General features: G+C 62.6%; 1 protein-coding gene across 1 annotated transcript in view; it reads left to right on the top strand.

Moving 5' to 3' along the window:
- The first annotated feature begins 622 nt into the window (after positions 1-622).
- The window catches only part of BAG6 (BAG cochaperone 6), a 56,562-nt gene continuing 31,486 nt past the window's right edge, over positions 623-25,698 (top strand). The window contains exons 1-10 of the mRNA XM_090129279.1: positions 623-1,063; positions 1,163-1,280; positions 3,731-3,790; positions 3,859-3,965; positions 7,245-7,373; positions 14,397-14,551; positions 16,311-16,425; positions 17,917-18,105; positions 21,136-21,457; positions 24,429-24,488. Coding sequence (XP_089985405.1) covers positions 638-1,063; positions 1,163-1,280; positions 3,731-3,790; positions 3,859-3,965; positions 7,245-7,373; positions 14,397-14,551; positions 16,311-16,425; positions 17,917-18,105; positions 21,136-21,457; positions 24,429-24,488 — 1,681 coding nt within the window. The 5' untranslated portion in view covers positions 623-637. The remainder of the gene's footprint in view (positions 1,064-1,162; positions 1,281-3,730; positions 3,791-3,858; positions 3,966-7,244; positions 7,374-14,396; positions 14,552-16,310; positions 16,426-17,916; positions 18,106-21,135; positions 21,458-24,428; positions 24,489-25,698) is intronic.

Genomic DNA, 25,698 nt, shown 5'->3' with positions numbered 1-25,698 from the left:
CCCCCCCCCATCAGACCCCCCCCACGTCAAACCTCCCCCCATATCGCCCCCCCATCAAACCCACCCCTCGACCCCCCCCATATCAGAACCCCCCCTATCAGACACCCCCCATCAGTCCCCCCCCCCCCACATCAGACAGACCCCCCCCCCCCACCTTACGGTTGCCCCCCCCCCCCAGCTCCAATGGAGCCCCCTGACCCCCCCCATATGATGGAGAGGGGGCGGAGCATCCCGTAGGCTCCGCCCACCTCGACCATCCAAGACTTTGGCCCCGCCCACAACCGCGCGTGGCCACGCCTACTGACTGCTAACCACGCCCACCCCGAGCGTGGCCACGCCCACCGCATCGACGCACGAACCCCTCCGAGGCCACGCCCACCCCCCGTGGCCACGCCCACCCCAGTGGCCACGCCCCCCGCGATTGGTGCTACCCCCTCCGAAAGGGCCTTTAGCCCCGCCCACCCGAATGACTGACAGCACGCCAGGCCACTACACTACAGCCCCGCCCCCCGGCCGGGTTTGTTTGTTGTCTGTTTATTTTTTTGTTAATTATTATTATGTTTTCTTGAAATAAAGCGCGGTTTGGAACAAAGCGAAGCGTCTCGTTGACGGTTTGGGCGTCGCGCCCGCGGCAAAGATGGCGGCTCGCCGTAGCTCAACGCTGCCCTCTTCCAAGATGGCGGCGGGCGGTGTACGGAGTCAAAATGCGCGCTGCGCATGCGCCGCGTCGAGGCCCTCTCCCCGCAACTCCCGCTGCGTGCTGTCTAACTCAGTGCCTGCTTCCGGCGCGCAGCGGGCAGCCCTGAGAGGGAGGTGTGGGGAGGGGCGGGGGCCTCGCTCGGCGCATGCGCAGCGCAGCGCATCTGCGGAGCGCGCGGCGGAGCGGCGGCGGAAGTGCCGCGTTGAACCGCGACCCGGAAGTGAACGGCGGAGGGCACCGGAAGCGGCGTTGGCAGGAGGAAAGCGGGAGGGGAAACGGTCCGGTATGGCGGACGAGGAGCCGCTGGAAGTGCTGGTGAAGACGTTGGATTCGCAAACGCGCAGCTTCCGCGTGGAGCCCGAGGTGCGGCGGCGGCGCCTACCGGGATTTGGGGGCGGGGTGGGGGGGGTCCGTTAACCGGGAGGGGGGGGGTTGTGACCCCCTCTGCCCCCCCCCTTGTAGATCACGGTGCGGGAGTTTAAGGAGCACATCGCCAACGCCGTCAGCATCGCGGCGGAGAAACAACGGCTCATCTACCAGGGCCGCGTGCTGCAGGACGAGAGGAGGCTGCGGGAGTACAGTGCGTGCGGGGGGGGGGCGATATGGGGGGGGGGGGGGGGGGCGGTTGGGGGCGGGGGGGACTAATGGGGGGGGCCGAAGGGGGGGGGGGGTCTGATGGGGGGAGGTTCCGATATGGGGGGGAGCCGGGAGGGGGGTCTGATGTGGGGGGGGGTCTGATGTGGGGGGGGCGATATGGGGAGGGTCTGATGTGGGGGGGCGATGTGGGGGGGTCTGATGGGGAGGGTCTGATGGGGGGGGGCGATGTGGGGGGGGCGATATGGGGAGGGTCTGATGGGGGGGGGGACGACACGATATGGGGGGAGCCGGGAGGGGGGTCTGATGTGGAGGGGGCGATGTGGGGGGGGCGATGTGGGGGGGGGGATATGGGAGGGGTCTGATGTGGGGGGGGGGATATGGGGAGGGTCTGATGGGGGGGGGGCGATATGGGGGGAGCCGGGAGGGGGGTCTGATGTGGGGGGGGGTGATGTGGGGAGGGGTGATGTGGGGGGGTGTCTGATGTGGGGGGGGATATGGGAGGGGTCTGATGTGGGGGGGGCGATATGGGGAGGGGTGATGGGGAGGGGGGGGGACGATATGGGGGGAGCCGGCAGGGGGGTCTGATGTGGGGGAGGGGTTTGATGTGGGGGGGGGCAATGGGGGGGGGGGGCGGTTCGGGAGGGGGGGGCTGATGGGGGGGGCGTCTGACGGGGGGGGTTTTGACGTGAGGGGGAGTTTGACGTGGGGAGGGGGTGATATGGGGGGAGCCGGGAGGGGGGTCTGATGTGGGGGGGGCGATGTGGGGGGGGGGTCTGATGTGGGGGGGGTCTGATATGGGGGGGGGATATGGGGGGGGTTGGCGGGGGGGGGGGTCTGATGTGGGGGGGGCGATATGGGGAAGGTCTGATGGGGGGGGGGGTGCGATATGGGGGGAGCCGGGAGGGAGGTCTGATGGGGGGGGGGGGGAAGTTTGACGTGAGGGGGGCGATATGGGGGGGGGTCTGATGTGGGGGGGGGGATATGGGGGGGTCTGATGTGGGGGGGGGCTGGGGGAGGTCTGATGGGGGGGGTTTGACGTGGGGGGGGGAGTCTGATGTGGGGGGCGATATGGGGGGAGCCGGGAGGGGGGTCTGATGTGGGGGGGCGTCTGATGGGGGGGGGGGGGCGATATGGGGGCGTTGGTAGGGGGGGGTTGGTAGGGGGGTGGGGCTGATGTGGGGGGCGATGGGGGAGGGGGCGATAAGGGGGGAGCCGGGAAGGGGGTCTGATGTGGGGGGGGCGATGGGGGGGGGGATCTGATGTGGGGGGGTGGGCGATATGGGGGGGTCTCGTCGGGGGGGTCTGATGTGGGGGGGGGGAAGTTTGACGTGAGGGGTGCGATATGGGGGGGGTTGTGGGGGGGGCGATATGGGGGGGGTCTGATGTGGGGGGTTCTGATGTGAGGGGGGGAAGTTTGACGTGAGGGGGGCGATATGGGGGGGGTTTGATGTGGGGGGGGGGCGATATGGGGGGGTGTCTGATGGCGGGGGGGCTGGTGAGGGGGGGGATCTAATGTGGGGGGGGCAATGGGGGGGGGGTTGCTTGATGGGGGGGCGATGTGGGGGGGGGTCTGATGTGGGAGGGGCGATTTGGGGGGGTGATGTGGGGGGGGGGATATGGGAGGGGTCTGATGTGGGGGGGCGATGTGGGGGGGGCGATATGGGGAGGGTCTGATGGGGGGGGGGGGGCACGATATGGGGGGAGCCGGGAGGGGGATCTGATGGGGGGGGGGGGGGGGCGATATGAGGGGGGTTGGTAGGGGGGGATCTGATGTGGGGGGGGAGGTTTGACGTGGGGGGGGTCTGATGTGGGGGTCGATGGGGGGGGGGGGGGGCGATATGGGGGGGGCCGGGATGGGGATCTGATGGGGGGGGGGGGGGTTTGATGTGAGGGGGGGCAATGTGGGGGGAGCCGGGAGGGGGGTCTGATGTGGGGGGGGGGAGGGGGGTCTGAGGTGGGGGGGGCGATGTGTGGGGGGGTCTGATGTGGGGGGGCTCTGATGTGGGGGGCGATGGGGGGCGGTTAAGGGGGGGGGGCTGATGAGGAGGGGGGCAGTTCGGGGGGGGGGGTCTGATGGGGGGAGGGCGAGGGGGGGGGGTTGATGAGAGTGGGGGAAGTTTGACGTGAGGGGGGCGATATGGGGGGGGTTTGATGTGGGGGGGGGGGCGATATGGGGGGGTGTCTGATGTGGGGGGGGCTGGTGAGGGGGGGGATCTAATGTGGGGGGGGCAATGGGGGGGGGGGTGCCTGATGGGGGGGCGATGTGGGGGGGGGGTTTCTGATGGGTGGGGCGATGTGTGGGGGGGTCTGATGTGGGAGGGGGACGATATGGGGGGTTTTGATGGGGGGGGGGGGGAAGTTTGACATCGGGGGTTTTTTTGGGGGGGGGGGGTGCCCACCTTAAGCCCCCCCCCCCTATTTTGCACTGCACAGATGTAGGAGGCAAAGTGATTCACCTGGTGGAGCGCGCGCCCCCCCCCGCCCCCCCCCCCAATTCTTCTTCTTCCTCCCCCCCGGGGGGGGCGACGTTGGGATCCGCAGCGGCCAATGGAACTTCTAACGTGGGGGGGGGGGAGGAGGAGGAGGAGGAGGAGGAGGAGGAGGAACCCGGGGGGGGCCCGAAAGAAATGGAAGCAGTTACGTCATGGTGGGCACCTTCAACCTGCCGGTGAGTTGGGGGGGGGGGCTACATTTATTATTTCCCCCCCCCCCATTGTCTTTGTCCCCCCCTTCCCTCCATTTTTGTAATGATCTTATCTACGGGAATGGGGGGGAGGGGGGGGGGGGGCGTGTAATTTCCTCTTGTGGTGCCCCCCCCCCCCATTTGGGGCACAGAGGGGGGGGCTTCCTCAATGTATTCCCCCCCCCCCCCCATTTCATTGTGGTGGTCCTCACGCCCCCCCCCCCCCCCCAGCTCCTCCTATCCTGTGGTGGATTCCTCTGCCCCCCCCCCCAACCCCCCCATTCTGGTTCCCCCTCCCCCTATTCCATATTAATCCCCCCCCCCCCTATTCCATATTGACCCCCCCCCCCCACCCCACAGTTCCACAATGGTTGTCCCCCCATCCTATGATGTGCCCCCCCCCCCTCGCAATTTTGTGCTGCTTCCCCCCCATCTTCTGGTGAAACCCCCCCCCCCATCCTGGTTCCCCCATGGTTTCTCATTTCCATTGGGTTTCCCATTGATTTCCCCTTGATTTCCCCTTGGTTTCCCATTGGGTTTCCCATTGAGGTTCCCCTTGGTTTCCCATTGGGTTTCCCATTTCTATTGGGTTTCCCATTGATTTCCCCTTGGTTTCCCATTCCCATTGGGTTTCCTCTTGGTTTCCCATTGGTTTCCCATTGGCTTCTCATTGGTTTCCCATTGGGTTTCCCATTCCCATTGGGTTTCCTCTTGGTTTCCCATTGGTTTCCCATTGGTTTCCCCTTGGTTTCCCATTGGTTTCCCATTGGGTTTCCCATTCCTATTGGGTTTCCCATTGATTTCCCCTTGGTTTCCCATTGAGTTTCCCCTTGGTTTCCCATTGGGTTTCCCATTCCTATTGGGTTTCCCATTGAGTTTCCCCTTGGTTTCCCATTGGGTTTCCCATTCCTATTGGGTTTCCCATTGAGTTTCCCCTTGGTTTCCCATTGGGTTTCCCATTCCTATTGGGTTTCCCATTGAGTTTCCCCTTGGTTTCCCATTGGGTTTCCTGTTCCTATTGGGTTTCCCATTGAGTTTCCCCTTGGTTTCCCCTTGGGTTTCCCATTCCCATTGGGTTTCCCATTGATTTCCCCTTGGTTTCCCCTTGGTTTCCCCTTGGTTTCCCCTTGGGTTTCCCATTGGGTTTCCCCTTGGTTTCCCATTGAGTTTCCCCTTGGTTTCCCATTGGGTTTCCCCTTGGTTTCCCATTGTGTTTCCCATTCCTATTGAGTTTCCCATTGAGTTTCCCCTTGGTTTCCCATTGGGTTTCCCCTTGGTTTCCCATTGAGTTTCCCCTTGGTTTCCCATTGGGTTTCCCCTTGGTTTCCCATTGGGTTTCCCATTCCTATTGGGTTTCCCATTGAGTTTCCCCTTGGTTTCCCATTGGGTTTCCCATTCCTATTGGGTTTCCCATTGAGTTTGCCCTTGGTTTTCCATTGGGTTTCCCGTTCCTACTGGGTTTCCCATTGAGTTTCCCCTTGGTTTCCCATTGGGTTTCCCATTTCCATTGGGTTTCTCATTGGGTTTCCCGTTCCTATTGGGTTTCCCATTGAGTTTCCCCTTGGTTTCCCATTGGGTTTCCCATTCCTATTGGGTTTCCCCTTGGGTTTCCTGTTCCCATTGGGTTTCCCCTTGGTTTCCCATTGGGTTTCCCCTTGGTTTCCCATTGAGTTTCCCCTTGGTTTCCCATTGGATTTCCCATTCCTATTGGGTTTCCCATTGAGTTTCCCCTTGGTTTCCCATTGGGTTTCCCGTTCCTATTGGGTTTCCCATTGAGTTTCCCCTTGGTTTCCCATTGTGTTTCCCATTCCTATTGAGTTTCCCATTGAGTTTCCCCTTGGTTTCCCCTTGGGTTTCCTATTCCCATTGGTTTCCCATTGGGTTTCCCATTCCTATTGGGTTTCCCATTGGTTTCCCATTGATTTCCCATTGAGTTTCCCCTTGGTTTCCCATTCCCCTTCGGTTTCCCATTGGTTTCCTATTCCCATTGGGTTTCCCATTGAGTTTCCCATTCCCCTTGGGTTTCCCATTGGTTTCTAATTGGGTTTCCCATTGAGTTTCCCCTTCCCATTGGGTTTCCCCCTGGATTTCCCATTCCCCTTGGGTTTCCCCTTGGTTTCCCATTGGGTTTCCCATTTCCATTGGGTTTCCCATTGATTTCCCCTTGGTTTCCCATTGAGTTTCCCCTTGGTTTCCCACTGGGTTTCCCATTCCCCTTGGGTTTCCCATTGATTTCCCCTTGGTTTCCCATTGGGTTTCCCATTTCCATTGGGTTTCTCATTGGGTTTCCCGTTCCTATTGGGTTTCCCATTGAGTTTCCCCTTGGTTTCCCACTGGGTTTCCCATTCCCCTTGGGTTTCCCATTGATTTCCCCTTGGTTTCCCATTGGGTTTCCCATTTCCATTGGGTTTCTCATTGGGTTTCCCGTTCCTATTGGGTTTCCCATTGAGTTTGCCCTTGGTTTTCCATTGGGTTTCCCGTTCCTATTGGGTTTCCCATTGATTTCGCATTGGGTTTCCCATTGGGTTTCCCATTGGGTTTCCCATTGATTTCCCATTGATTTCCCATTGGGTTTCCAGTTCCTATTGGGTTTCCCATTGAGTTTCCCCTTGGTTTTCCATTGGGTTTCTCATTCCTATTGGGTTTCCCATTGAGTTTCCCCTTCCCATTGTGTTTCCCCTGGGTTTCCCATTCTCCTTGGGTTTCCCCTTGGGTTTCCTGTTGTGTTTCCCGTTCCTATTGGGTTTCCGCTTGGGTTTCCTATTCCCCTTGGGTTTCCCGTTAGGTTTCCAGACCCCCATTTACCTTCCATACATCCCCCCAGACCCCCATTTTCTCTCTCTTTGACCCCATAGACCCCCATTCCCCCCCCAGGCCCCCATTTACCTTCCATGCATCCCCCCAGACCCCCATTTCCTCCCACTTTGACCCCCATAGACCCCCATAGACCCCCCTTTTCCCCCCCAGACCCCCATTTCCGCCCCCATTTCCCCCCCATAGTCCCCCCCAGGCCCCTGTTTCCTCCCAGTTTGACCCCCATAGACCCCCATTTCCCCCCCCAGACCCCATTTACCTTCCATGCATCCCCCCAGACCCCCATTTCCTCCCACTTTGACCCCCATAGACCCCCATAAACCCCCCTTTTCCCTCCCAGGCCCACATTTCCTCCCCCATTTACCCCCCATAGTCCCCCATAGGCTCCCATTTCCCCCCCCATAGACCTCCCCTGGAGCACAGCTCGTTAACAGGCTCACTTAATTGCAGCTGGAGGGCTCTTCCCTGGACGTGCACATCAATATGGACCAGGCCCCAGCACAGAGTGAGCCCCGACTGCGGCTGGCCGTGGCCCAGCACGTGCTGAGGGACCTAAGGGCGCTGCTGGCACGGATGGAGGTGGGTGCTGCCCCACAGCTGGGGGGGGTGGGCTGCTCTCTGTGTGCCCCTGTGGGGCAAAATGGGCACAAAATGCCCCCAGGTGGGCACAAAAGTGCTCTCAGTGTGCTGCAGTGGGGCAAAATGGGCACAAAATGATTCAGAGTGGGCACAAAATGTACCCAGGTGGGCACAGAAGTGCTCTCAGTGTGCTTCAGTGGGGCAAAGTGGGCACAAAATACCCCCAGGTGGGCATGGAGCTGCTCACAGTTGGGCACAGGTAGCACAAAATGATTCAGAGTGGGCACAAAATGCCCCCAAGTGGGCTCAGATGTGCTCTCAGTGTGCTGCAGTGAGGCAAAGTGGGCACAAAATGCCCCCAGGTGGGCACAAAAGTGCTCTCAGTGTGCTTCAGTGGGGGAAAATGGGCACAAAATGCCCCCAGGTGGGCATGGAGCTGCTCTCAGTGTGCTCCAGTAGGGCAAAATGGGCACAAAATGCACCTAAGTGGGCTCAGAAGTGCTCACAGTGGGGCACAGGTAGCACAAAATGATTCAGAGTGGGCACAAAATGCCCCCAGGTGGGCTCAGATGTGCTCTCAGTGTGCTGCAGTGGGGCAAAATGGGCACAAAATGTACCCAGATGGGCACAGAAGTGCTCTCAGTGTGCTGCAGTGGGGCAAAATGGGCACAAAATGATTCAGAGAGGGCACAAAATGCCCCCAGGTGGGCACAAAATGCCCCCAGGTGGGCGTGGAGCTGCTCTCACTGTGCTGCAGTGGGGCAAAATGGGCACAAAATGCCCCCAGGTGGGCTCAGATGTGCTCTCAGTGTGCCCCTGTGGGGCAAAATGGGCACAAAATGCCCCCAGGTGGGCACAAAATGCCCCCAGGTGGGCGTGGAGCTGCTCTCAGTGTGCTGCAGTGGGGCAAAATGGGCACAAAATGCCCCCAGATGGGCACAAAATGCCCCCAGGTGGGCGTGGAGCTGCTCTCAGTGTGCTGCAGTGGGGCAAAATGGGCACAAAATGCCCCCAGATGGGCACAAAATGCACCCAGGTGGGTTCAGAAGTGCTCACAGTGGGGCACAGGTAGCACAAAATGATTCAGAGTGGGCACAAAATGTACCCAGGTGGGCACAAAAGTGCTCTCAGTGTGCTGCAGTGGGGCAAAATGGGCACAAAATGCCCCCAGGTGGGCACAAAATGCACCCAGGTGGGTTCAGAAGTGCTCACAGTGGGGCACAGGTAGCACAAAATGATTCAGAGTGGGCACAAAATGTACCCAGGTGGGCTCAGAAGTGCTCTCAGTGTGCTGCAGTGGGGCAAAATGGGCACAAAATGATTCAGAGAGGGCACAAAATGCCCCCAGGTGGGCACAAAATGCCCCCAGGTGGGCACAGAAGTGCTCTCAGTGTGCCCCTGTGGGTCAAAATGGGCACAAAATGCCCCCAGGTGGGCTCAGATGTGCTCTCAGTGTGCCCCTGTGGGGCAAAATGGGCACAAAATGCCCCCAGGTGGGCACAAAATGCCCCCAGGTGGGCGTGGAGCTGCTCTCACTGTGCTGCAGTGGGGCAAAATGGGCACAAAATGCCCCCAGATGGGCACAAAATGCCCCCAGGTGGGCGTGGAGCTGCTCTCAGTGTGCTGCAGTGGGGCAAAATGGGCACAAAATGCCCCCAGATGGGCACAAAATGCACCCAGGTGGGTTCAGAAGTGCTCACAGTGGGGCACAGGTAGCACAAAATGATTCAGAGTGGGCACAAAATGCCCCCAGGTGGGCACAGAAGTGCTCTCAGTGTGCCCCTGTGGGGCAAAATGGGCACAAAATGCCCCCAGGTGGGCTCAGATGTGCTCTCAGTGTGCCCCTGTGGGGCAAAATGGGCACAAAATGCACATAAGTGGGCACAAAATGCCCCCAGGTGGGCGTGGAGCTGCTCTCACTGTGCTGCAGTGGGGCAAAATGGGCACAAAATGCCCCCAGATGGGCACAAAATGCCCCCAGGTGGGCGTGGAGCTGCTCTCAGTGTGCTGCAGTGGGGCAAAATGGGCACAAAATGCCCCCAGATGGGCACAAAATGCACCCAGGTGGGTTCAGAAGTGCTCACAGTGGGGCACAGGTAGCACAAAATGATTCAGAGTGGGCACAAAATGTACCCAGGTGGGCACAAAAGTGCTCTCAGTGTGCTGCAGTGGGGCAAAATGGGCACAAAATGATTCAGAGAGGGCACAAAATGCCCCCAGGTGGGCACAAAATGCCCCCAGGTGGGCACAGAAGTGCTCTCAGTGTGCCCCTGTGGGTCAAAATGGGCACAAAATGCCCCCAGGTGGGCTCAGATGTGCTCTCAGTGTGCCCCTGTGGGGCAAAATGGGCACAAAATGCCCCCAGGTGGGCACAAAATGCCCCCAGGTGGGCGTGGAGCTGCTCTCACTGTGCTGCAGTGGGGCAAAATGGGCACAAAATGCCCCCAGATGGGCACAAAATGCCCCCAGGTGGGCGTGGAGCTGCTCTCAGTGTGCTGCAGTGGGGCAAAATGGGCACAAAATGCCCCCAGATGGGCACAAAATGCACCCAGGTGGGTTCAGAAGTGCTCACAGTGGGGCACAGGTAGCACAAAATGATTCAGAGTGGGCACAAAATGTACCCAGGTGGGCTCAGAAGTGCTCTCAGTGTGCTGCAGTGGGGGAAAATGGGCACAAAATGCCCCCAGGTTTGCACAAAATGCACCCAGGTGGGCGTGGAGCTGCTCTCAGTGTGCTTCAGTGGGGCAAAATGGGCACAAAATGCCCCCAGGTGGGCACAGAAGTGCTCTCTGTGTGCCCCTGTGGGGCAAAATGGGCACAAAATGCACATAAGTGGGCACAAAATGCACCCAGGTGGGCTCAAAAGTGCTCACAGTGGGGCACAGGTAGAACAAAATGATTCAGAGTGGGCACAAAATGTACCCAGGTGGGCTCAGATGTGCTCTCAGTGTGCTTCAGTGGGGCAAAATGGGCACAAAATGATTCAGAGAGGGCACAAAATGTACCCAGGTGGGCATAGAGCTGCTCTCAGTGTGCTGCAGTGGGGCAAAATGGGCACAAAATGCCCCCAGGTGGGCACAAAATGCCCCCAGGTGGGCTCAAAAGTGCTCACAGTTGGGCACAGGTAGCACAAAATGATTCAGAGTGGGCACAAAATGTACCCAGGTGGGCACAAAAGTGCTCTCAGTGTGCTCCAGTGGGGCAAAATGGGCACAAAATGCCCCCAGGTGGGCTCAGAAGTGCTCACTGTGGGGCACAGGTAGCACAAAATGATTCAGAGTGGGCACAAAATGCCCCCAGGTGGGCACAGAAGTGCTCTCAGTGTGCCCCTGTGGGGCAAAATGGGCACAAAATGCACATAAGTGGGCACAAAATGCCCCCAGGTGGGCTCAGAAGTGCTCTCAGTGTGCTCCAGTGGGGCAAAATGGGCACAAAATGATTCAGAGAGGGCACAAAATGCCCCCAGGTGGGCATGGCGCTGCTCTCAGTGTGCTGCAGTGGGGCAAAATGGGCACAAAATGCCCCCAGGTGGACACGAAATGCCCCCATATCAGCCCCCCACCCCCAACCTGCCCCTACCCCCCCCCAAATCCGCCCCCCCCCAAATCTTCCCCCTCACCCCCCAGTCTGCCCCCCCACCTGCAAATCTGCCCCTAACCCCCCCCCAAAATCTGCCCCCCCCCCAGATCTGCCCCTTTGCCCCCCCAAATCTGACCCCCCCAAATCTGCTCATTACCCCCCCCAAATCTGTCCCCCCCCCAAATCTGACCCCCCCCAAATCTGCCTCCCCAAAACTGCCCCCCCAAATCTGACCCCCCCCAACCTGCCCCTACACCACCCTCAAATCTGCCCCCCCCCCAAATCTTCCCCCTCACCCCCCCAAATCTGCCCCCCCACCTGCAAATCTGCCCCTAACCCCCCCCCAAAATCTGCCCCCCCCCCAGATCTGCCCCTTTGCCCCCATCAAATCTGCCCCCCCCAAATCTGCCCCCCCACCTGCAAATCTGCCCCTAACCCCCCCAAATCTGCCCCCCCCCCCCAAATCTTCCCCCTCACCTCCCCAAATCTGCCCCCCCACCTGCAAATCTGCCCCTAACCCCCCCCCAAAATCTGCCCCCCCCCCAGATCTGCCCCTTTGCCCCCCCAAATCTGACCCCCCCAAATCTGCTCATTACCCCCCCCAAATCTGTCCCCCCCCCAAATCTGACCCCCCCCAAATCTGCCTCCCCAAAACTGCCCCCCCAAATCTGACCCCCCCCAACCTGCCCCTACACCACCCTCAAATCTGCCCCCCCCCCAAATCTTCCCCCTCACCCCCCCAAGTCTGCCCCCCCACCTGCAAATCTGCCCCTAACCCCCCCCCAAAATCTGCCCCCCCCCCAGATCTGCCCCTTTGCCCCCCCCAAATCTGACCCCCCCAAATCTGCTCATTACCCCCCCAAATTTGACCCCCCCAAATCTGTCCCCCCCCAAATCTGACCCCCCAATCTGCCCCCCAGTCCCCCCCAAATCTGACCCCCTCCAAATCTGACCCCCCCAATCTGCCCCCTATCCCCCAAATCTGCCCATTACCCCCCAAATTTGACCCCCCCAAAATCTGCCTCCCCAAAACTGCCCCCCCAAATCTGACCCCCCCAACCTGCCCCTACCCCCCCCTCAAATCTGCCCGCCCCCCAAATCTTCCCCCTCCCCCCCCCAGTCTGCCCCCCCACCTGCAAATCTGCCCCTAACCCCCCCCAAAATCTGCCCCCCCCCAGATCTGCCCCTTTGTCCCATCAAATCTGACCCCCCCCAAATCTGACCCCCCGAAATCTGTCCCCCCCCAAATCTGACCCCCCCCAAATCTGACCCCCCAAATCTGCCCCCCCACCTGCAAATCTGCCCCTAACCCCCCCCGTATCAGCCCCCCCTCAAATCTGCCCCCCCCCCAAAATCTTCCCCCTCACCGCCCTGTCTGCCCCCCCACCTGCAAATCTGCCCCCCCCCCAAAATCTGCCCCCCCCCCCAGATCTGCCCCTTTGCCCCATCAAATCTGACCCCCCCAAATCTGTCCCCCCCAAATCTGACCCCCCCAATCTGCACCCCAGCCCCCCAAATCTGACCCCCCCAAATCTGCCCCCCCAAATTTTCCCATTACCCCCCAAATCTGACCCCCCCAATCTGCCCCTAACCCCCCCCCAAATCTTCCCCCCCCCAAATCTTCCCCCTCAACCCTCTGTCTGCCCCCCCACCTGCAAATCTGCCCCTAACCCCCCCCAAAATCTGCCCCCCCCCCAGATCTGCCCCTTTGCCCCCCCAAATCTGACCCCCCCAACCTGCCCCTACCCCCCCCTCAAATCTGCCCCCACCCCAAATCTTCCCCCTCACCCCCCAATCTGCCCCCCCACCTGCAAATCTGCCCCTAACCCCCCCCCCAAAATCTGCCCCCCCCCAGATCTGCCCCTTTGCCCCCCCAAATCTGACCCCCCCAAATCTGCCCCCCCACCTGTAAATCTGCCCCTAACCCCCCCCATATCAGCCCCCCCTCAAATCTGCCCCCCCCCAAATCTTCCCCCTCACCCCCCTGTCTGCCCCCCCACCTGCAAATCTGCCCCTAACCCCCGCCCCAAAATCTGCCCCCCCCCAGATCTGCCCCTTTGCCCCCATCAAATCTGCCCCCCCCAAATCTGCCCCCCCACCTGCAAATCTGCCCCTAACCCCCCCAATATCAGCCCCCCCCCCAAATCTTCCCCCTCACCTCCCCAAATCTGCCCCCCCACCTGCAAATCTGCCCCTAACCCCCCCAATATCAGCCCCCCCCCCAAATCTTCCCCATCACCTCCCCAAATCTGCCCCCCCACCTGCAAATCTGCCCCTAACCCCCCCCCCAAATCTGCCCCCCCCCCAAATCTTCCCCCTCACCTCCCCAAATCTGCCCCCCCACCTGCAAATCTGCCCCTAACCCCCCCCCAAAATCTGCCCCCCCCCCAGATCTGCCCCTTTGCCCCCCCAAATCTGACCCCCCCAAATCTGCTCATTACCCCCCCCAAATCTGTCCCCCCCCCAAATCTGACCCCCCCCAAATCTGCCTCCCCAAATCTGACCCCCATTACCCCCCAAATTTGACCCCCCCCAAAATCTGCCTCCCCAAAACTGCCCCCCCAAATCTGACCCCCCAATCTGCCCCTACCCCCCCCAAATCTGACCCCCCCCAAATCTGACCCCCCCCAAATCTGACCCCCCCAAATCTGCCCCCCCACCTGCAAATCTGCCCCTAACCCCCCCAATATCAGCCCCCCCCTCAAATCTGCCCCCCCCCAAATCTTCCCCCTCACCTCCCCAAATCTGCCCCCCCACCTGCAAATCTGCCCCTAACCCCCCCCCAAAATCTGCCCCCCCCAGATCTGCCCCTTTGCCCCCCCAAATCTGACCCCCCCAAATCTGCCCCCCCACCTGCAAATCTGCCCCTAACCCCCCCCATATCAGTCCCCCCCCAAAATCTGCCCCCCCCCCAAAATCTTCCCCCTCACCCCCCTGTCTGCCCCCCCACCTGCAAATCTGCCCCTAACCCCCCCCAAAATCTGCCCCCCCCCCAGATCTGCCCCTTTGCCCCATCAAATCTGACCCCCACCAAATCTGACCCCTCCAACCTGCCCCTACCCCCCCCTCAAATCTGCCCCCCCCCCAAATCTTCCCCCTCACCCCCCCAAATCTGCCCCCCCACCTGCAAATCTGCCCCTAACCCCCCCCAAAATCTGCCCCCCCCCAGATCTGCCCCTTTGCCCCCATCAAATCTGCCCCCCCCAAATCTGCCCCCCCACCTGCAAATCTGCCCCTAACCCCCCCAATATCAGCCCCCCCTCAAATCTGCCCCCCCCCAAATCTTCCCCCTCACCTCCCCAAATCTGCCCCCCCACCTGCAAATCTGCCCCTAACCCCCCCCCAAAATCTGCCCCCCCCCAGATCTGCCCCTTTGCCCCCCCAAATCTGACCCCCCCCCCATTTGACCCCCCCCCCCCATTTGACCCTCCCATCTCCCCACAGGGCAGCAGTGGGACGGACACCCCCCCATCCGAAGAAGCCCCGGTGCCCCCCCCGGACCCCCCCGAGGTGCCCACCCCCCCTTCAACCTCTACCACCTCCTCTCAGGAGCCCCCCCCGGCCGGCCCTGAGCCCCCCACCCCGGAGAGCACTGCCAGGTACTGGGATCATTTGGGGGGGGGGCACATGGGGGGGGTGGGAGAGGTAAATTGGGGGGGGGGTCAGGGGCAGATTGGAGACCGGCAGACGGGGGGGGGGGGCAGATTGGGGGGGGGTCAGGGGCAGATTGGAGACTGACAGATTGGGGGGGGGGCAGATTGGTGGGGGTGGGAGAGGCAAATTGAGGCGGGGGGAAGATTGGGGGGGGGGGGGTCAGGGGCAGATTGGAGACCAGCAGATTGGGGGGGGGCAGATTGGGGGGGGCAGATTGGAGACCAGCAGATTGGGGGGGGTGGGAGAGGCAAATTGGGGGGGGGTCAGGGGCAGATTGGAGACCAGCAGATTGGGGGGGGGGGCAGATTGGGGGGGGGTCAGGGGCAGATTGGAGACCAGCAGACTGGGGGGGGGGGTTGATTTGGGGGGGGTGGGAGAGGCAAATTTGGGGGGGGGGGCAGATTGGGGGGGGGTCAGGGGCAGATTGGAGACCAGCAGACTGGGGGGGGGGTTGATTTGGGGGGGGTGGGAGAGGCAAATTTGGGGGGGGGGGCAGATTGGGGGGGGGTCAGGGGCAGATTGGAGACCAGCAGACTGGGGGGGGGGGTTGATTTGGGGGGGCAGATTGGAGACCAGCAGATTGGGGGGGGGGCAGACTGGGGGGGGGTGGGAGAGGCAAATGGGGGGGGGGCAGATTGGGGGAGGTGGGAGAGGCAAATGGGGGGGGGGGCAGATTGGGGGAGGTGGGAGAGGCAAATTGAGGGGGGGGGGGAAGATTGGGGGGGGGGGTCAGGGGCAGATTGGAGACCAGCAGATTGGGGGGGGGGGGGGCAGATTGGGGGGGGCAGGTTGGAGACCAGGAGACTGGGGAGGGGGGGGCAGATTGGGGTGGGGGGGGGGAGAGGCAGATTGGGGGGGGTCCGGGGCAGATTGGAGACCAGGAGATTTTGGGGGGGGGAGATTGGAGACCAGGAGATTTGGGGGGGGGGCAGATTTGGGGGGGCAGATTTGGGGGGGCAGATTGGGGGGGTTTGGGGCAGTTTGGGGGGGCAGATTAGGGGCTGACTGGGGGGGTTGAGGCAGTTTGGGGGGGCAGATTTGGGGGGGTTGGGGCATTTTGGGGGGGCAGATTGGGGGGCAAATTATGGGCTGATTGTGGGGGGTTGGGGCAGTTTGGGGGGGCAAATTAGGGGGGGCAGATTGGGGGGGTTTGGGGCAGTTTGGGGGGGCAGATTTGGGGGGGCAAATTAGGGGGGGCAGATTGGGGGGGTTTGGGGCAGTTTGGGGGGGCAGATTTGGGGGGGTTGGGGCAGTTTGGGGGGGCAGATTTGGGGGGGCAGATTTGGGGGGGCAGATTGGGGGGGTTTGGGGCAGTTTGGGGGGGCAGATTTGGGGGGGGTTGGGGCATTTTGGGGGGGGCAGATTTGGGGGGGGCAGTTTGGGGGGGGAGCAGATTGGGGGGGGCAAATTGGGACGGGGGGGGGGCAGCTTGGGGACCAGATTGGTGCATAGCAGACTGGGCGGGGGGGGGGGGGGGTAGGGGGCAGATTGGGGGGGCGGGGGGGGGGGGGGTAGGGGGCAGATTGGGGGGGAGGGGGGGGCAAATTTGGGGGGGGGGGAATCAGACCCGGGTGGGGGGAGGGGGGGTCAGTTTGGGGGGGTCAAAGTGCATTGGGGGGGGGGTTGTGTGACAGATGGGGGTTGATTGGGGGGGGGGGCTGTGTGTGACGTTTGCCCCCCCCCCCCCCCCCCCCCCCTCCGCAGCCCCCCCACGGCACAGGAGCTGGCCGAGGTGCTGACGGAGCTGCGGCGCCTGGAGACGCGGTTGGAGCCGTTCCGGATGCGGCAGCTGCGGCTGCTGGGGGGGGAGGGCAGCGGGGTGAGCGGTGGGACCCCCCCCCAAAATAAGGGGGGTTCGGGAGATACCATGTGTGAATGGGGGGGGGGGTGGGAGATACTATGTGTGATTGGGGGGGGTGGTGGGAGATACCATGTGTGAATGGGGGGGGTGGGAGATACCATGTGTGATTGGGGGGGGTGGGAGATACCATGTGTGATTGGGGGGGGGTGGTGGGAGATACCATGTGTGATTGGGGGGGGGAGATACCATGTGTGACTGGGGGGGGGGTGATGGGAGATACTATGTGTGATTGGGGGGGGCTGGGAGATACCATGTGTAACCGGCGGGGGGTGGTGGGAGATACTGTGTGTGAATGGGGGGGGTGGGGGTGGGAGATACCATGTGTGACTGGGGGGGGGTGGTGGGAGATACCATGTGTGACTGGGGGGGGGTGGTGGGAGATACCATGTGTGACTGGGACGGGGGGGGGGGGTGGGAGATACCATGTGTGAATGCGGGGGGTGGTGGGAGATACCATGTGTGATTGGGGGGGGGGGTGGGAGATACGTTATGTGACTGGGGGGGGGGGCACGGGGGGATCCCTGTATGGTTGGGGGGGGGTCACCCTGCAGTGGGGGTCCCTGGGCTGTACCATGTGTGATGGGGGGGGAGGGGTCACTGGGGGTCCCTGGGCCGTACCATGTATGGTTGGGGGGGGGGTCATCCTGCAATGGGGGTCCTTGGCTGTACCATGTGTGACCGGGGGGGGAGAGGGGTCACTGGGGGGGGGGGGGGCATTGGAGGGGTTGGGGTCACAAGGGGGGTCCCTGGGCCGTACCATGTTTGTTTGGGGGGGGGGTCACCCTGCAGTGGGGGTCCCTGGGCCGTACCATGTGTCACTGGGGGGGGGGGGACGGGTCACAGGGGGGTCCTGCATTGTACCATGTATGGTTGGGGGGGGGTCACCCTGCAGTGGGGGTCCTTGGGCCATACCATGTATGGTTGGGGGGGGAGGGGGTCACTATGGGGTGCTTGGGCCGTACCATGTGTGCCTGGGGGGGAGTCACCCTGCAGTGGGGGTCCTTGGGCTGTACCATGTGTCACTGTGGGGGGAGGGGTCACTGGGGGGGGCATTGGAGGGGGAGGGGTCACAACGGGGGTCCCTGGGCCATACCATGTTTGTTTGGGGGGGGGGGGTCACTGGGGGTCCCTGGGCCATACCATGTATGGTTGGGGGGGGAGGGGTCACTATGGGGTGCTTGGGCCGTACCATGTGTGACTGGGGGGGGGTCACCCTGCAGTGGGGATCCTTGGGCTGTACCATGTTTGTTTGGGGGGGGGGGTCACCCTGCAGTGGGGGTCCTTGGGCCGTACCATGTGTCACTGCGGGGGGAGGGGTCAGTATGGGGTCCCTGGGCCGTACCATGTGTGACTGGGGGGGGGGGTCACCCTGCAGTGGGGATCCCTCTGGGATCTGGGGAGGGGGGAGGGGGGGGGGTTGACATTGTGCCCCCCCCCCCCAAAATTTAGAGCGAGGAGGAGCAGCGGGTGCTGAGCATGGTGGGGGAGAGCCAGCGGCTGCTGGGCAACGCCTTGGTGGCCCTGTCTGAGCTGCGCTGCAACCTGGGGGCTGCCCCCCCCCGGCCTCTGCACGTGGCTCGGCCCCCCCCCCACTACGGCCCCCCCGTGGTGCTGCAGCAGGCGGCCATCCCTATCCAGGTATGGAGGGGGGGGGGTGTCAGGGGGTCTTGGGGAGGGGGGGAAAGGTGGGGGGGAGGGGGTGGTGCGGTGCGTGTGGGGTAAGGGGGGGGGGCAATGTGGGGGGGCGAAAGTGGGGTGGGGGGCACTGGATGGGGGGGGTCTGGGGGTGGTGTGATGCATGTGGGGTAAGGGGGGGGGCAATGTGGGGGGGCGAAAGTGGGGTGGGGGGCACTGGATGGGGGGGTGTGGATGGGGGGGGTCTGGGGGTGGTGCGATGCGTGTGGGGTAAGGGGGGGGGGCAATGTGGGGGGGCAAAAGTGGGGTGGGGGGCACTGGATGGGGGGGTGGGGGGTGTAGAAATGGGGTGGGGGGGCATGATGGGGGTGGGGGGGGTAATATGGAGGGTATGGGGGGGCAGAAATGGGGTGGGGGGCACAGTGTGGGGTGGGGGGGCGCATTGTGGGGGGCAGAAATGGGGTGGGGGCACAATATGGGGGGGGTGGAAATGGGGGGGCGCAGTGTGGGGGGGTAGAAATGGGGTGGGGGCACGATAGGGGGGTGTGGGGGGTATGGGGTGGGCAGAAATGGGGTGGGGGGCACAGTGTGGGGTGGGGGGGCGCATTGTGAGGGGCAGAAATGGGGTGGGGGCACAATGTGGGGGTGTGGGGGGGGCAGAAATGGGGTGGGGGCACAGTGGGGGGTGGGGGGGCAGAAATGGGGTGGGGGCACAATATGGGGGGGGCGGAAATGGGGGGGCACAGTGTGGGGGGCACAGTGTGGGGTGGGGGCACAATATGGGGGGTGTTGGGGGGGCAGAAATGGGGTGGGGGCACAATATGGGGGGGGTGGGGGGCAGAAATGGGGTGGGGGCACAGTGTGGGGGTGTGGGGGGGCAGAAATGGGGTGGGGGGCACAGTGTGGGGGTGTGGGGGGGGCAGAAATGGGGTGGGGGGCACAATATGGGGGGTGTGGGGGGGCAGAAATGGGGTGGGGGCACAATGTGGGGGGGGGTGGGGGGCAGAAATGGGGTGGGGGCACAGTGTGGGGGTGTGGGGGGGGCAGAAATGGGGTGGGGGGCACAGTGTGGGGGGGGCACAATGTGGGGGGGATGGGGGGCAGAAATGGGGTGGGGGGTACAATGTGGGGGGGCAGAAATGGGGTGGGGGCACAAAATGGGGGGGTGGGGGGCAGAAATGGGGTGGGGGGCACAATGTAGGGGGGTGAGGGGGGGCAGAAATGGGGGGGCACAGTATGGGGTGGGGGCACAATGTGGGGTGGGGGCCACAATGTGGGGGGGCAGCAATGGGGATGGGGGGGCAGAAATGGGGGGCACAGTGGGGGGGCACAATGTGGGGGGGTATGGGGGGCAGAAATGGGGGGGGGGGCACAATATGGGGGGGGCAGAAATGGGGGGGGCACTCGAGGGTGTGTGGGGTTGAAACGAGGGGGGGGACTTGGGGGTCTGTGGGGCTGAAATGGGGGGGGGGGGGGCTACGATTTTGTTCTATATCAGAGCCCCCCCCCCATTTAGCCCCACAAGTAGAGCCCCCCCCAAAATTCTGCCCTATATCAGAGCCCCCCCATTTAACTCCATTGACCCCCAAGTAGAGCCCCCCCCCAAAGTAGAGCCCCCCCCCAAATTCATCCCTATATCAGAGCCCCCCCCACATTTAGCCCCATAGCGCCGCTCCCCACTGACCCCCCCTCCCCAAAATCCCCCCCCCAAGTAGAGCCCCCCCCAAATTCTCCCCTATATCAGAGCCCCCCCCCATTTAGCCCCATAGACACCCAAGTAGAGCCCCCCCCCCAAATTCTTCCCTATATCAGAGCCCCCCCCCCTATTTAGCCCCATAGACCCACAAGTAGAGCCCCCCCCAATTCTTCCCTATATCAGAGCCCCCCCCCCCAATTCTATTCTATATCAGGCCCCCCCCCCATTTAACCCCATGGACCCACAAGTAGAGCACCCCCCCAAATTCATCCCTATATCAGAGCCCCCCGCCCCCATTTAACCCCATAGCGCCGCTCCCCACTGACCCCCCCCTCCCCAAAATCCCCCCCCCAAGTAGACCCCCCCCCCAAATTGTTCCCTATATCAGAGCCCCCCCCCCCAATTCTATCCTATATCAGGCCCCCCCCCCCAATTAACCCCATAGACCCACAAGTAGAGCCCCCCCCCAATTCATCCCTATATCAGAGCCCCCCCCCCCGTTTAGCCCCATAGCGCTGCCCCACTGACTCCCCCCTCCCCAAAATCCCCCCCCCAAGTAGAGCCCCCCCCAATTCTATCCTATATCAGAGCCCCCCCCCCAAATTCTTCCATATATCAGACCCCCCCCCCCATTTAACTCCATAGACCCCCAAGTAGAGCCCCCCCCCAATTCATCCCTATATCAGAGCCTCCCCCCCTTTAGCCCCAAAACCCCCCCCCCAAATTCTGCCCTATATCAGAGCCCCCCCCATTTAACTCCATTGACCCCCAAGTAGAGCCCCCCCCAAAGTAGAGCCCCCCCCCAAATTCATCCCTATATCAGAGCCCCCCCCCCATTTAGCCCCATAGCGCTGCCCCACTGACCCCCCCTCCCCAAAATCCCCCCCCCAAGTAGAGCCGCCCCCCAATTCTTCCCTATATCAGAGCCCCCCCCCCAAATTCTGCCCTATATCAGAGCCCCCCCCCATTTAACCCCATAGACCCCCAAGTAGAGCCCCCCCCAGCCCCACAAGTAGAGCCCCCCCCCAAATTCATCCCTATATCAGAGCCCCCCCCCCCATTTAGCCCCATAGACCCCCAAGTAGAGCCCCCCCCCCAATTCTTCCCTATATCAGAGCCCCCCCCCCTTTAGCCCCAAAAGCCCCCCCCCCAAATTCTGCCCTATATCAGAGCCCCCCCCATTTAACTCCATTGACCCACAAGTAGAGCCCCCCCCCAAAGTAGAGCCCCCCCCCAAATTCATCCCTATATCAGAGCCCACCCCCCCATTTAACCCCATAGCGCCGCTCCCCACTGACCCCCCCCCCCTCCCCAAAATCCCCCCCCCCCCCCAACAGATCAACGTCGGCACCACGGTCACCATGACTGGCAATGGAAGTCGCCCCCCCCCTCCAACCGGTCCAACCGAAAGCCCCCCCGGGCCGCCCCCCCCCAGCGCCGCCGCTTCTTCTTCTTTTTCTTCCACCCCCCCCGGGGAAAATTCCGACGGAGTTCCCCCCCCCCTTGGACCCCCCCCACCACCCCCCCCACCTCCTCCTCCTCCTCCTCCACCTCCCGCCCCCCCCGGACAACAACAACAGCAGCCGCCCCCCCCCCGCGTGATTCGCATTTCCCATCAGACGGTGGAGCCGGTGGTGATGATGCATATGAACATACAGGGTGAGTTTTTGGGACCCCCCCCCCAAAAAAATAACAACCCCCCCCCCCAAAATACCCCCCCAACCCGCAGCAATAGGGAACCCCAGAAACCCCCCTCTTATTCTCACCCCCCCCCCCAGAACTCCCCCTTTATTATGACCCCCCCCCCCAGAAATGGGGACCCCCAGAACCCCCCCCTTTATTCTGACCCCCCCCAGCAATAGGGACCCCCAGAACCCCCCCTTATTCTCACCCCCCCCCAGAACCCCCCCCTTATTGTGACCCCCCCCCCAGAAATGGGGACCCCCAGAACCCCCCCTTATTGTGACCCTCCCCCCCCAGAAATGGGGATAACCAACCCCCCCCTTATTGTGACCCCCCCCATCAATAGGGACCCCCAGAAACCCCCCCTTATTCTCACCCCCCCCCCAGAACTCCCCCTTATTGTGCCCCCCCCCCAGAAATGGGGACTCCCCAACCCCCCTCCCCCCACCAATAATCCCCACACTATGACCCCCCCCCATTAATAGGGACCCCCAGAACCCCCCCCCTTTTATTACGACCCCCCCCCATCAATAGGGACCCTCAGAAACCCCCCCTTATTGTGCTCCCCCCCCCCAGAAATGGGGACCCCCAGAAACCCCCCCTTATTCTCACCCCCCCCCCCAGAAATGGGGATAACCAACCCCCCCCCTTATTGTGACCCCCCCCCCCAGCAATAGGGACCCCCAGAACCCCGCCCCCTTATTGTGCCCCCCCCCAGCAATAGGGACCCCCAGAAACCCCCCCTTATTATCAATCCCCCCCCCAGAAATGGGGACCCCCAGAAACCCTCCCTTATTCTCACCCCCCCCCCCAGAACTCCCCCCTTATTCTCACCTCCCCCCAGAAATGGGGACCCCCAGAACCCCCCCCCTTATTGTGCCCCCCCCCAGAAATGGGGACTCCCCAAACCCCCCCCCCCACCAATAATCCCCACACTGTGACCCCCCCCCCAGCAATAGGGACCCCCAGAAACCCCCCCTTATTCTCACCCCCCCCCCAGAACTCCCCCTTATTGTGCCCCCCCCCCAGAAATGGGGACTCCCCAACCCCCCCCCCCCACCAATAATCCCCACACTATGACCCCCCCCCATTAATAGGGACCCCCAGAACCCCGCCCCTTTTATTACGACCCCCCCCATCAATAGGGACCCTCAGAAACCCCCCCTTATTGTGCCCCCCCCCCCAGAAATGGGGACCCCCAGAAAACCCCCCTTATTATCATCCCCCCCCCCAGAAATGGGGATAACCAAACCCCCCCCTTATTCTGACCCCCCCCCCAGCAATAGGGACCCCCAGAACCCCCCCCCTTATTGTGACCCCCCCCAGCAATAGGGACCCCCAGAACCCCCCCCCCTTATTGTGACCCCCCCCATTAATAGGGACCTCCAGAAACCCCCCCTTATTCTCACCCCCCCCCCAGAAATGGGGACCCCCAGAACCCCCCCTTATTCTGACCCCCCCCCAGCAATAGGGACCCCCAGAACCCCCCCCTTATTGTGACCCCCCCCCAGAAATGGGGACCCCCAGAAACCCCCCCTTATTCTCACCCCCCCCCCCAGAAATGGGGATAACCAACCCCCCCCGTTATTGTGACCCCCCCAGCAATAGGGACCCCCAGAAGCCCCCCTTTTATTACGACCCCCCCCAGCAATTAGGACCCCCAGAACCCCCCCCTTATTGTGCCCCCCCCCCCCAGAAATGGGGACAACCAAACCCCCCCTTATTCTCACCCCCCCCCAGCAATAGGGACTCCCAGAACCCCGCCTTATTCTCACCCCCCCCCCAGAAATTGGGACAACCAAACCCCCCCCTTATTGTGCCCCCCCCCAGAAATGGGGACCCCCAGACCCCCCCCCTTATTGTGACCCCCCCATTAATAGGGACCCCCAGAACCCCCCCTTATTATCATCCCCCCCCCCAGAAATGGGGACCCCCAGAACCCCCCCCTTATTGTGCCCCCCCCCCAGCAATAGAGACCCCCAGAACCCCCCCCCTTATTCTGACCCCCCCCAGCAATAGGGACCCCCCCCCAAAAAAATACCCCCCCCCCAGCAATAGGGACCCCCAGGACCCCCCCCTTACTGTGCCCCCCCCATCAATAGCGACCCCCAAACCCCCCCCCTTACTGTGCCCCCCCCACAACCCCCCTTTTTTATACCCCCCCCAATTTGTCCCCCCCCAGCCATAAGACCCCCCCTTTTTATTTCACCCCCCTTATTATGACCCCCCCCTCCCCAAACCCCCAATTTTTATGTCCCCCCCCCCTTTTTTATATCCCCCCCCTCCCCAAACCCCCCTTTTTTATGCCCCCCCCCTTTTTTTATGTCCCCCCCCCATAACCCCTTTTTTTTATATCCCCCCCCCTTTTTTTTATATTCCCCCCCCCATAACCCCTTCTTTTTATATTCCCCCCCCCCAAACCCCCCTTTTTTATGTCCCCCCCCTTTTTTTATATCCCCCCCCCATAACCCCATTTTTTTATATCCCCCCCCCCCGTAACCCCTTTTTTTTATACCCCCCCCTCCCCAAACCCCCTTTTTTTATGTCCCCCCCCCTTTTTTATATCCCCCCCCTCCCCAAACCACCCTTTTTTTTATATCCCCCCCCTTTTTTTTATCCCCCCCCCATAACCCCTTTTTTTCATATCCCTCCCCTCCTCAAACCCCCAATTTTTATGTGTCCCCCCCCCTCTTTTTTATATCCCCCCCTCAAACCCCCCTTTTTTATGCCCCCCCCCTTTTTTATATCCCCCCCCTCCCCAAACCCCCCTTTTTTATGTCCCCCCCCCTTTTTTTATGTCCCCCCCCCCTCCCCATAACCCCTTTTTTTTTATATCCCCCCCCTTTTTTTTATATCCCCCCCCAAACCCCCCATTTTTTTATGTCCCCCCCCTTTTTTTTTATATCCCCCCCCCCATAACCCTTTTTTTTTATCCCCCCCCCATCAGATTCAGGCTCGCAGCCATCGGGGGGCGGCGGTGCCCCCCCCGGGCACGGATTGGGAATGGGTGCGTATGGGGGGGGGGCGGGGGGGGCTTTATGGGGTGGGGGGGTGCTGTGGGGTAGGGGGGGGTTGTGGGGTGGGGGGGGTGCTATAGGGTGGGGGGGCTGTGGGGTGGGAGGGGTGGGGGGGGCTGTATGGGGTGGGGGGATGTGGGGGGGCTCTATGGGGTGGGGGGGATTGTGGGGTGGGAGGGGTGTTGTGGGGTGGGGGGGCTGTGGGGTGGGAGGGGTGGGGGGGGCTGTATGGGGTGGGGGGGTCTATGGGGTGGGGGGGGTGCTATGGGGTGGGGGGGCCTCTATGGGGTGGGGGAAGTTATGGGGTGGGGGGGCCTCTATGGGGTGGGGTTATGGGGGGGGTAAAGTTATGGGGTGGGGGACCTCTATGGGGTGGGGGGGGCGTTATGGGGTGGGGGGCTTTGGGGTGGGGGGATGTGGGGGGGCTCTATGGGGTGGGGGGGGTCTATGGGGTGGGGGAAGTTATGGGGTGGGGGGATGGGGGGGGCATTATGGGGTGGAGGGGCTTTGGGGTGGGGGGATGTAGGGGGGCTCTATGGGGTGGGGGGGGGTCTATGGGGTGGGGGAAGTTATGGGGTGGGGGGGGCGCTATGGGGTGGGGGGATGGGGGGGGCGTTATGGGGTGGAGGGGCTTTGGGGTGGGGGGATGTGGGGGGGCTCTATGGGGTGGGGGAAGTTATGGGGTGGGGGGGCCATTATGGGGTGGGGGCGTTATGGGGTGGGGGGGGTTGTGGGGTGGGGGGGCTGTGGGGTGGGAGGGGTGGGGGGGGCTGTATGGGGTGGGGGAAGTTATGGGGGGGGGGGAAGTTATGGGGTGGGGGGGGCGCTATGGGGTGGGGGGGGTGGGGGGGGTGCTATGGGGTGGGGGGGCTCTATGGGATGGGGGGTGTGGGGCATTATGGGGTGGGGGAAGTTATAGGGTGGGGGGCTGTATGGGGTGGGGGGGGTTATGGGGTGGGGGAAGTTATGGGGTGGGGGTCTATGGGGTGAGGGGGTGCTATGGGGTGGGGGGGCTGTGGGGTGGGGGGGTTCTATGGGGTGGGGGATGTTATGGGGTGGGGGGGTGTTGTGGGGTGGGGGGGCTGTGGGGTGGGAGGGGTGGGGGGGGCTGTATGGGGTGGGGGGGGTTATGGGGTGGGGGAAGTTATGGGGTGGGGGTCTATGGGGTGGGGGGGTGCTATGGGGTGGGGGGGCTTTATG

Source organism: Phasianus colchicus, chromosome 35 (genome assembly GCF_987193195.1).
Source record: "Phasianus colchicus chromosome 35, bPhaCol1.hap1.1, whole genome shotgun sequence".
In the NCBI taxonomy this organism is placed as follows: domain Eukaryota; kingdom Metazoa; phylum Chordata; class Aves; order Galliformes; family Phasianidae; genus Phasianus; species Phasianus colchicus.
Note: the sequence above shows the minus strand (reverse complement) of the source record. Positions and strands in the feature narration are given on the sequence as shown.